Raw genomic sequence first — 12310 nt, forward strand, 5'->3', positions numbered from 1 at the left:
GGCCAGCAATTTGTAGTGAGGAAGAGACACCCCATGGCGAATTGCCACAAGTTGCTGGATGATTTACGCCTCTCCACCATTAGCTTTGTGAAAACGGCATCTCGCCCTTAACCTCCCTGTGATTTTCATGAAGTTGCTGCATTTGCACATTAACTGCCCATTAAACTCACCCCAGAAAGTTAAGTCGAGTGATTAACAGTGTACGTACCCTTTTAACAATGTGATAATTATTAATGACTATGAATCAACCTCTCTGGCCCAGAAAGTGAACAATTATAAGTATTGTAAACAATTTTACAACACCAAGTTATAGTCCAGCAATTTTATTTTAAATTCACAAGCTTTCGGAGACTTCCTCCTTCCTCAGGTAAATGTTCAGGAGCTCCTTGAAGCCTACGCATTTATACATATAGAACAATACATGGTGTTTACAGACTGCCCCTGCAACTGCCCGTTGCCAAGGCAATCACCGTGTTCAGACAGAGAGGTGTCACCTGCAGAACCCCCGAATACACATTCAACAAAAAAACAAACAGGGAAAAAAAACAGAGAAAAAAAACAGAGAGAGGCAGAAACATCCGGAAGGCAGAGAAAGCCAGCAAATGTATAAGTATGGAGTCTCATTCCTTCAGGTTGTGAATTGTTTTAGGAGATTTTAAAAATGTCAAATTTTAAATTTTAAATGTTTTTCTTACTTTTCCTTTCTGTCTCTTTTTTTCCCTCTCTCTTAATCCAATCTTTCTTTCCCTCTCTTCCTCTACCTGATTTGACATTAAATTCACCCTCTTTAATTCACCTTCCTTCTCAGTCCTTCCCCTGTTTATTTCTCACTGCTTAAATCTCATGGGTTAAGGAGATAGACTGTTTGTCCCATTGTTCACCAAGGTCCAGATGCCCTGTTGCCCTCTCTGCACCATTATCAGGTCGCACTTCCAGCAACTTTTTGGGCAAAAAAGTTTGAAAACCTAAGCGTGCACGAACAAGTCCAACTAGCAGGACACGCCACAAAATCTGACCCATTGATCCCCATCGGATTGGGGAGATTTCACAAGATTAAAACATAATTACAGATGAGGGAAGACCATTCGGCCCATATTAGTTCATGCATCCAGAAGCAGCTTACAGTTTCCCCATTGCCACATCCAATTGCTTCTTAAATACATCCAAAGTTTTTGTTGCCACCACTCTACCAGGAAGTCCACTCCAAGTGTTGATCACTCTCTGTGTGGAAAAGAACTTCCCTAAATCAGTCATAAAGTTATCTTTTACCAGTTTAAACCTATGTTTCCTTGTCCTACTCCAACAATTTGATATAAAGTAATATTCCAGCTTTACATTTTCCATACCATTTGCTATCTTATATACCTCTATAAGACACTTCCTTTCCAGGCAGAAAAGCCAGAATCTCTCCAGCATTTCTTGGACCTCAGCGATCAGCCTCATGGTTTTCTTCTACACTGCCTCCAACACTTGAATGTCCTCCTTGTGCCTCAGCGACCAGGACTGGACGCAGCAAGCAAGGTGCAGTCTAACCAAAGCACTGTACTTTTTGATCATAACTTCCTCTGACTTTTGTTTTGGCTGTATAGTACAACATTCTATTGGCATTGTTGAGTGCTGCTCTGCATTGGTTGGACATGTTTAGCATCAAGTCTACTAAGAATTCCTCGGTCTCTTGAACCCAGATTGCCAAGGTGAAAGACTCGCTGCTCCAATCAGTTCCCCCAATCATGGGAATCTTTAATGGTCACCTGAACCACTGCAACAGGCAGACAAAGTCTTGGTTTGAAGTCCCACGTGAAGGTTGGCCTTCTTACAATTCAGCACTCTCCTTAGTGCTGCGCTGTAGCGTCAGCCTAGATTATGCACAGGAGTGGGATTTCAACTCACAATCAACTGACCCAGAAGCAAGAGTACCACCAACCGGCCAATCTTCAATCAACAGATATATAAAGATTTTGATGGGGATGTGACCTCTTGATCCATGATAAACTGACACGAGCTGGTAAGTGGACATATGCCGGCTGTTTTGTATGTGCTATTTCCAAATTCTATTCTTTCTAATATCTGTCCATTGGTCTAGTTCAGTAAAAAATATTTTCTTCATTACCTTGTTCTGAAGGTAATTATTATTTTCTTCCCTTGCCCTCTCAAAGCTCACCAACATGAAGTACCCCCGATGAATGCTCCAAGGCCTCTGCCACTCTACGAGAAGTGTGGCACAGGGTGACTCTGTCTCTGGCTTTTCCTCCATCCCATGAGGAGGAGCCCAGCAGTTACATCAAAGCCAAAGATGGTAACTCACCTTAGGGATTGAAAGTCCATAGTATTTTGTTTTTTTTTGGCACACTAGGGTTGCCAACCCTTCAAGATTGGCCTGGAGTCTCCAGGAATTAAAGATTAATCTCCAGGAAACTGCTGCGAGCAACCCAAGAGAAAAATCATAAATTGTATGTTGTTTTCATTTTCTTTGAGCACTTTCATTTATTAGTTGCACAAATATTGGAGATGGGAGCATTGGCTGTTTGACTGGCAGTCAAGAATCATCTAATCGAGTAACAAAGAGTCTGTTCACTTTACACTTGGTGTGGGAAGGCGGTGCGTTGCAAGGATGGACATGTTGGGCGACCAATGGTGGCAATGTGGGCGTGGGGCAGTTGGAGGCGAGAGATCATGTGATGAAACCTTCAGGAATACGTCCAACCAGAGTTCACAACCCTATAGCGTACTGGTTAATACACTTGTGGAAATTCTTATATGTACTATTTTTATGAAGACATTAATCTAACCATGCTAATAATTTTGGTAAAATAGCAGATGCACAAACCTCGATTTTAATGGTGCGGGGGGAGAGGTGGGTACGGTGCATGAGAGCCCTGGTAGTGGGTGGTGCACCCGTGAAGCCTGGGGACGTGGAGACCAGGCTGATCGTTACAACCAGGCCTCAATTATATAAGTTTTCCAGGACTCCCGCCCGATCCAGACAGGATCCACTACCTGGCCGACGGGCAGGAGCCGGAATTCGCTGGCTATCAGTTGAGGGGGGAGGGGTGCTCTGGATACGATCGGGAGAGGGGAGGAGCCCAGGACAAAGGAGGCGTAAGGCTTCTTTCTGAGACTTAGAATCATAGAATCATAGAAGTTTACAACATGGAAACAGGCCCTTTGGCCCAACATGTCCATGTCGCCCAGTTTATACCACTAAGCTAGTCCCAATTGCCTGCACTTGGCCCATATCCCTCTATACCCATCTTACCCATGTAACTGTCCAAATGCTTTTTAAAAGACAAAATTGTACCCGCCTCTACTACTGCCTCTGGCAGCTCGTTCCAGACACTCACCACCCTTTGAGTGAAAAAATTGCCCCTCTGGACCCTTTTGTATCTCTCCCCTCTCACCTTAAATCTATGCCCCCTCGTTATAGACTCCCCTACCTTTGGGAAAAGATTTTGACTATCTACCTTATCTATGCCCCTCATTATTTTATAGACTTCTATGAGATCACCCCTAAACCTCCTACTCTCCAGGGAAAAAAGTCTCAGTCTATCCAACCTCTCTCTATAAGTCAAACCATCAAGTCCCGGTAGCATCCTAGTAAATCTTTTCTGCACTCTTTCTAGTTTAATAATATCCTTTCTATAATAGGGTGACCAGAACTGTACACAGTATTCCAAGTGTGGCCTTACTAATGTCTTGTACAACTTCAACAAGACATCCCAACTCCTGTATTCAATGTTCTGACCAATGAAACCAAGCATGCTGAATGCCTTCTTCACCACCCTATCCACCTGTGACTCCACTTTCAAGGAGCACTCTAGCTCCTCTTGGCCCACAAGGAAACCTAAAATAAAAATTTCCAATTCAGGGCGTATGTGACTGGCCTCATTTTAACTACCCCACCCCACCCAGTTTTTGTCAGGCGGGGCAGTTAAAATTAAGGCCACAAATTTTATTCATGCTTTAACTAGTAGAATGTCGACCCCGTCAATTGGAAAATCAGTGGCGAACTTGTACTACTTAATTCTTGACAAGGGCCCAAAATTCCTCTTTTAACAAAAGAAGTCAGATTGTTTGCTTTTCTTTGTAATTAGTGACGTTAATGAAATTGCTTTAAAATGGGCAATTTCGATAAAAGATATTTTGTTATTCGGCCACCAATTACACAGGAAAACAAATTTTCTTCTGTTGGTCAATGAAAGACGAATTTCACACTCATAAATCATATTTAAAAAATGTACAAAATCGCACGGCTCTGGCCTCAGAGGAGAGCCAGAATAGGGTTACAAAATTGCTCCTAGAAACTCTGTGCTCCTATCTAGTGAGACTCCATTGCAATTTCTCTAAGTATTGGGATCAGCGTCATACTTGCAGCAAGATTTCTATACACTGCTAATGGATGGATTTTTATATTTGAGCCTATTTAATCAATAGCTAAAAAAGCGTAACAGATCTATTTTATAAAGGGGATATTATGAGCTCACAACCTATGGCTCACTATTCCAGTATCATAACCACTGTACACCTTAGCTTGCATGTTAGTGTTATCCTTGTTATACTTATATCAGGAATTGTATTAGGTAATGAATGGGAAGTCATTTGGGAGATTGGAATGTTATGCATGGATGAAGTAGACATTTAACTGGATGTTGAATGATTGGAAAATTTAAATATTTAGCAGAGAAAGGCTTAATTAATTAATTAAACAGATGATTTTCTCATTGTCGGTGTTGAGATGTTGGTTGGTTGGAAGGAAACAAATAAACTACTTTGCATTGTAATAAAAATGTCAGTATATTTTGTGAGCTGTGTATTTAAACAAGCCGTTGTCTGTCAATGATAGTGGTAATTGTCTGCCATTAGATTTCATTGTACTGAAATTAAAGCCTGCGCACTGAGTTCAAATGTGTATCTTTGTGCTGAATTTCATGAACATTACTAATGTTGGTACTTCATTTTGTTATTTTTATGATCTTTTCAGTTAGGAGAAACTTAATAGAGAACTTGAGGGCATCAACCTGTGGCACTTGGTGTCACAACAACAACAACAACAACAACAACAACCACCACCACCACCATTTATATAGCATCTTAAAGGAGGAGAGCGAGATTGAGAGGCAGAGAGATATGGAAGGGAATTCCACAGCTTAGGCCCGTAATGGCATAAGGCACTGCCGCCAATGGTGGGGCGAAGGAAATGGGCAATGAACAAGAGGCCAGAATTGGAGCAACGCAAAATTCACGGAGGGTCGTAGGGCTGGAGGAGGTCACAGAGATAGGGAAGGGCAAGGCCGTGAAGGGATTTGAATACAAGGATGAGAATTTTAAAATTGAGGCGTTGGTGGACCGGGAACCAATATAGGTTGGCGCGCACAGGGGTGATGGGTGAACAGGATTTGGTGCAAGTCAAGATACGAGCAGCAGAGTTTTAGATGAGCTCAAGTTTATAGAGGGTGGAAGATGGGAGGCCGGCCAGGAGAGCATTGGAATAGTCGAGTCTGGAGGTAACAAGAGAATGGATGAGGGTTTCAGCAGCTGATGGGCTGAGGCAGGGGCGGAGACGAGCGATATTACGGAGGTGGAATTAAGCAGTCATGTTGATGGAGACAATATGGGGTCGGAAGCTCAGCTCAGGGTTAAATAGTATATCAACAATGTTTTCGTTTTTTCTCCTAAAACTATCTTTTTGTGACAGTATTAGTGTAACTTTGCCTCACAAAAGCAAAAATGTATGGCCAGACAAAACAAAATTAGTTATTAGTTTCCTGTCTCCTCTCCTGAAGGTGTTGACTCCATGCTGGTCTAGTTCTACAGCTACCCTGCGGTACCTCTTGTAAGTAACCATTGCTCACGTGTGAACCTTGACAGTGAGCATTGACAGGTTATTGAACGACAGGGGGAAATCAACAGCAAGGCCTACTCCTGTGCCCCTCTGACGCCGCCCCCCCACCCACGACACACACACCCTCACTTCCAACTGAATAGTTCCGAATAGAAATCAGGGCAGGAACCCTAGCTGATTTTTGTTTCTCCTTCCTAACCCAAGAGTGTCCTGGCCAATCGTAGCACCTTTATTGCCACCTGCTTGAGGTTAAGAAACTCAGCACAGACCAGGGATCAAACCTTGCTCTATATGCCTCAGTTACCCGCTCAATAAGATCATTAAGCCAACAGGGTAGCTCCATTGACTTATTTTAAAACAAACTTTGAGGAAGTTACACACACAGACTATCATGGTTTTAGAAACTTATTTTTTTCCAGAACATCTCACAATGCTAATAGTTAATAGAGGTAAATCGTTATTTTTAACTTGGTTAAATCAGGATAAATTTGGATAATTATTTTTTTGTCTATCTTGTTTGGCATTACTGAAAGTACTGAATCAACTATTAGCTATTGCATTTGTCTTTTCATGTGCCTTTCATGTTAACTTGAACATTTAAGCCCTTTATGTTTGGGACATAAGGGTTCAAATGCTTAACACATTCAGATGACCTTCCCCTGTCTGCTATTTTAACAGAGGGGCTAATTTTAAATGGGTCAAAGCTCTGTTAGAGGAATGTCATATGAACAACCTGAGGTAATTTTAAACTTTATTTTCAATGTTTTACTATAAATTAATTCTGGTTCCCGACAACAACAAAAAAACTACAAGAATTGTAGTTGACCACCGATGGTATATATAATGTAATTAATTAATTAAAATAAATGCCTTGATTTTATTTAATGTATGATTTAAACAGCAATGATGGCTTATGCATTCACAATTTTAAATTTGATTAACATAAAGGAAGTGTATTTGCCGCATATCACCATTCTATATGTGTTGCCTCACTATTAAGAATGAGAATGAATACAAAGATAGAGCACAGAAAATATCACATCATTTACAAAGAGCAACGAGGGAGGGGATGGCAACCACAGTATCAAATATGGATGGCTCCACAGCAGACGGCCTGACCAACACTTGGCAGGCACTGCAGGAATGTTGAATGTCAAAAACAAATGCCAGAACTCAGTCAAAACTTTGCGCAAAGTGAGACTTTTTTTTTAGCGCTGCAACGTAGAAAAAAGTTTCACTGCGGCGACAAAGGAAGATGCCGAGTGCACGTAGCATATCGAGCGATACTTCTTTGCTTACTGTTGCCTTCTCTTTCCTGACACGCTGAGGAAAGACGGTAAAATGATGCCTAAAATAAAACCAGACTCGGCGAGGCAGCCAAACCCGAGCTTACCTTGTCCTTGAGTAGCTCCGTAAAATTCTGCTGCTATCCGCGCTGCTTCCTTGCGGTTCCCTTTGACGATGTAGAAGTGGCTCAGGATGGCCAGGCTGATTTTCACAAAGAGCTTGAAGCAGAAAAGTGAAAATATCGTGAAGTAGGCATTGGCCAAGTGCTGGGAAAAGCGGTAGCTTTCCACACCAGTCATTGCTTCCAGTCGGCTACTGTAACCGTTTTCATGTGAACTCTGACTTGCTCCAGAAGCTCACTTAACAGCTGGGTCCTGACAAATTAAGTATCAGGTGGTCATGACAGTGCCTGCTTAAAATCTATTTGAGGTATATTTGTCATGGAGAGTTTTGTTTTTTTTGGTCAATATACTGTACTAATCATGCTTGTAGGCATTAGGTTACTCATATGATAAAACAATTTATACTGCAAACATGACTATTTTTACTGCTCCCGGTATACTATTAATAGTCGCAAAATCAAGAATGAACTGAGTCATCTCCATACGTCAAGATCTTGGAATGGTGTTAAAGATTATCCAAACAAATGACTTACGCCATTGAGGTCTTCATAGAGTCACGGGGCTTTGAAAGTTGCAGGTGGAAACTAAGGAAAGCATTATCATTGGTGCAATGTGCAGTATATACGAAGAAACAACACCGTAGCAACAAGCAGGCAAGTAGAAATGTGTTCCTAAAGTCTACTTGTCTGATCATCCAACTAGTGGGTCTACATAAAAACAATAACTGTGTATTCAAAGTAATGCAATGTATGCAGAGTGTTGAGACATTGCTGAAAGATGTGATAAGGTGCTCTATAAATACAAGTCTTTCTTTGTCTTTATTTAGTGTTGACAAAAGTCTGACAAAATATTTTAAATACATTTTGAAGCTTTATAAAGGCTGGAACAATATTCGCCTCTGTATTTGCCAGGGGACTTCTCCCCAGTGTCCTGGCCAATTATCTATCCCTCAACCAACACCCAAAAACAGATTATCTGGTCATTATCACATCGCTGATTGTGGGACCTTGCTATATGCAAATTGGCTGCCGCATTTCCAACATTACAACAGTGGCTTCACTTTAAAAATACTTCATTGACTGTAAAGCGCATTGGGACATCCTGAGATTGTGAAATGTGCTTTATAAATGCAAGTCTTTCTTTCTTTCTGTATTCAAATTAGCTTCTAAGAAATGACAAACCTATGTGGCAGCCCTTTTGTGAACTGTAGGTGCTGAAGGTGGGTCTCCTTTTGGCATGCCCAGTAAGGATGAGTGAAATGGGAATCCTGGACTAAGGACAGTTGAATGCATAATATATGAATACAGCCTTTCTTGTCCCCTCAGGAAACTGCTCTTCATCCTCCTAATCTGGAATTCCACTTCTGGCCACTTTTTGGCCGCTGCAAAATAGCAGCTGGAAGCAAGATGGTCGTAAGAAATGGATTTGGAAATTAAATTTTGGAATGTGAAAAGAAAAATCAGGTCCAAACAGCAACAAAAATGAATGCAGCAGTAAAAATACAGATAAAGCAAAACAGTAAGTAAAAAAAAATGTAACTTGCCAATCAAAACTTTAAATGCCATACTCACGTTAAGAAGCCTACTTCAAGCCTCGTAAACACCCCTATGCCCGTTTCAAATTGGCATGAGTTTACACTTTCCATGGTTCTAATATCCATCCTACAACAGGTTGCCCAAAACTGCAAGCAGTAGCCCAACTGTGGCCTAACCAACAGCATATACAAATTCAACAACAGTTGTTTGCATTTATATTCAATAACCCTAGTATAAAACCCAGATTCCCATTTGTTTTTTATATGGCCTTTTCAACCTGCACTCCCACTTTTAAAGACCTTCTCATTCCATCATACTGTCTCTTGATACATTTCGATTGTGTTTTCCAAATAGTAACAATCCCAATAACTTTTCCTGTTGGCTCCCAACAATGTGGCCATAGTGTGTCATTTCTATCTTCATAATCAGCCTCATCATTTTTCCTCTTGCGCTAGTTCAAGGTCCTTCTAAATAATCATTCTCTTGTCAGCTAATTTTCAGCATATTGTCTGCAGCTTTGACTCTTTCAATTAAACAAGAATGAAGCAAAAAAGCTGCAAATTAGCAGTGAGGAACGTTCAGCTTTAATCCATGTCTGCTTAGGGTTAGGGTTAGGGTAGGGTTAGGGTTAGGCCATTCAAGCTGCTAGTGAGTTCTTGTCTCACTGATCCGCAAATTAAGTCCCACACAAACCTTCCAATCATGTTGATATCTGTACAGGCCTTCATAAACCTTCACAAATTTCACAAAGTATCAGTGGTGGCTTAACACACTTCTGCTCTGAGTCATAGGCCCAGAAATTCAGGCCCATCCATTTTTGGGTATGCGGGGTACATTCCCCTGCTCCAGAATGGTGAGGTCCGAGGTTCCCCAGATAGTGGGCCTTGGGCCTTATTATAATGGAGCCGGCACAATGCAACATTCCACCGGTGAAGAGCAGTACAAAATCGGGTTGCTGAGCAGACCAATTTCTAGGTCATATAGTTTGGGAACTGATGGCAATCTACTTGAACCGGTACGGTGCTGTTACACTGGCACTCATTTAGTTTGAATTCTTAGAGACCACTGTCAACGAGGCAACTCCTTGCTCTTAAAGAATGCTCTCTTAATTCTTCAAGTCGCAGGGGTCGATTTTAACCCTATCCGCCCAGCAGAAACCAGGCACGTTGGCAGTTAAAAAACGAGAGGGCTACTTACCCGCTTGTAACTCGACACTTTCCCGCCACTGCCGATTTTAACCTGCAGGCGGATGAGGCGCCCGTGTAAAGCGGGTGGAGGCCTTATGAATTTACGCCAATCGGGTGTCCTGTTATGTCAATAGGCCTGAACAGGGAATGGAGCCGTGGTTTTCCCGCCAGAATGAAGCACGTTCCCTGCTACTCTGCTGGTAGAAGGGGCCCCCCAAGGTAAGTGTAGCTCTTTCCTTTGTGGGGCCAAGAGGATCAGGAGTGCTCCTCTTGACCCTACAAGAAAAGTCGCAGCCTCCCCTGACCAGATCTCCCCCTTCCCCCCTCCCCCCCACAGAGCCCCTTCCCTCCCACGAGACCATCCCAAAATCCTCTCCCTGCACCATTGAAGTGCAATCTGGCCAGGCGGCCCCCGACCACCAAATCTTTCCCTGCCGGAAGCCGCTCTGTGCCTTTTTCCCGTCCATTCCGATGGCAATTAAATGAGGCCCGGGAGTAAAAATACCTCCAGGCCTGAAACTAGAGTCAGACAAATAGATCTTCAATTCTGCCGCCAGGATAAGAAAGACAGATTTAGTAGGGAGTTGGTTCATGAAAGGCAGTCTCCCTGGAATCCGAAATAAATGAGAGCCAATGTGAAAGCTCTGCGGACTTTGAGGCCATTTTTTTTCTGAGGCAAATATAAATCCAAACCCAGAGACCTCTCCCGATACTTGAACCAGTCACTCTAAAAAATATTCCTTTAATAACCGAGCTGCATAGTCCAATCTTTATACCTGTGCAATGATGGTGATATTGTTGGTGAAATTCCTCTTTTCCTTTTCCTCTGCAATTAACAATCACTAGTGAGCTCGCATTCTCAGAAATCGCACATTTCAAAACCGCGTGTTCCAGCGATTCTGTTGCTGCTTCATTAATTACACAGAGAACACTGCATCCTCCTGTGCTTTTTTTATATTAAAAGAACAACTTCACTCTTTAATAATCAGGGATTTCAAAATTACACCTTTAACAACAAGAAGTTGAATTTATATAGTGTCTTTAACATAGTAAAACATCCCAAGGCATTTATATACCTTTGTGTACGAAAAGACCTTGCCAACAGTTGACCTAAGTATCAATAGGGAGTTTAAAGTCAGAAGCTTATTCTACCAGTAAAAGTATTATGATGTGCTAATAGGGATCAACCTCTCAACACTTCTTTGCTAATTAGTAAATCCACTGGCAATACATCCTTCAATTCATAATTTGCTTGCTGAAAGCCTTAGAGTAAAAATCTATTCTCTATTACACTAAAATGATTCTCGAACCTCAGTCTATGGGCTACGTTACACAACTTATATTTGCCTATGCTTTTTGACTTTTTTATTCCAGAGGATACAGTACTGCTGGATATGAGCATGCTCGTGTAACTTTGTAAGTCTTAAGAAACTTTAATAGCATCTGATGTTATCTAAAAAATTGTATCCCACCATCAATATCAAATTGCTAGCAGTTAGAGGGAACACTCTCTGGTCACGCCAAGGGCTAGTTCCTGGGCGTGCAGATAATGATAGAATAAAGTCATCTAACCTTACAGAATGACTAGGGTATCTATACAGGGCCAAGGCTTGACTCAGAGCAGTTTACATGTTATAGGAAAATCTCTGCAATGTTAGACAGGGGCTATCTTTGGGCATTCCTTACAAGACATGCAATGAAGAAATATAAAAAAGGTTTGCGCTGCTCATCAATGCCACATGGGGGCAAATGCCCCACACAGCGTGGCACCCAAATATAGGGCAAATTTTATGAATTTGCGCCCTTACAGAGAAATTAATGGATGAAAATATCCTGTATGGTTTATTGCCCTATGCATCCACATTCCCAATATGCTCTCCTGACAGTCAAAGCTCTGCACCTGGAGCATGAATTCATAAAATTACCCCTCGTACAGTCCCAAAAAGGCCTGGTTTGAGACTACAATGACTTTCTGGCATATTAACACTCCAATTGTGAAGTGGAAAAAATTGTGCAAAGTTCCCATTTCTGGACTATTATACTGAGAATCTAGCAAGAATTTAAATATTTCTGGTTTCTTAAATCATTCCTTAGGACACCAAAACAGCAATGGGTTTGAAATTCCTCCGTACGTCAGATATCCAGTATTGGATGAGAAGCAATTGCATCCAATTAAACTTTGGGAAGACTGAGGTCATCATCATTGGTGACCTATTCGACTCTAAGCTAAGCTTCATTATCCCATATCCTCTCCATTACAAAGGCCGTCTACTTCCACCTCCGCAACATCGCCTGCCTCCACTCCTCCCTCAGCACATCTTCTGCTGAAATCCTCATCCA

The 12310-nt window shown here is 41.8% G+C and overlaps 1 protein-coding gene and 1 long non-coding RNA gene across 2 annotated transcripts in view; one reads left to right on the forward strand and one right to left on the reverse strand.

Moving 5' to 3' along the window:
- asb5b (ankyrin repeat and SOCS box containing 5b) overlaps positions 1–7498 on the reverse strand; it is a 57736-nt gene extending 50238 nt beyond the window's left edge. The window contains exon 1 of the mRNA XM_067982518.1: positions 7233–7498. Coding sequence (XP_067838619.1) covers positions 7233–7425 — 193 coding nt within the window. The 5' untranslated portion in view covers positions 7426–7498. The remainder of the gene's footprint in view (positions 1–7232) is intronic.
- A 121-nt stretch (positions 7499–7619) lies between these two features.
- On the forward strand, positions 7620–11390 carry LOC137320752 (uncharacterized). The gene is made up of 3 exons (XR_010962640.1): positions 7620–7901; positions 8574–8766; positions 11345–11390. It is a non-coding gene; the product is annotated as an uncharacterized lncRNA (long non-coding RNA).
- Positions 11391–12310: the final 920 nt, after the last annotated feature.

This window comes from Heptranchias perlo, chromosome 4, assembly GCF_035084215.1.
Source record: "Heptranchias perlo isolate sHepPer1 chromosome 4, sHepPer1.hap1, whole genome shotgun sequence".
Lineage (NCBI taxonomy): Eukaryota > Metazoa > Chordata > Chondrichthyes > Hexanchiformes > Hexanchidae > Heptranchias > Heptranchias perlo.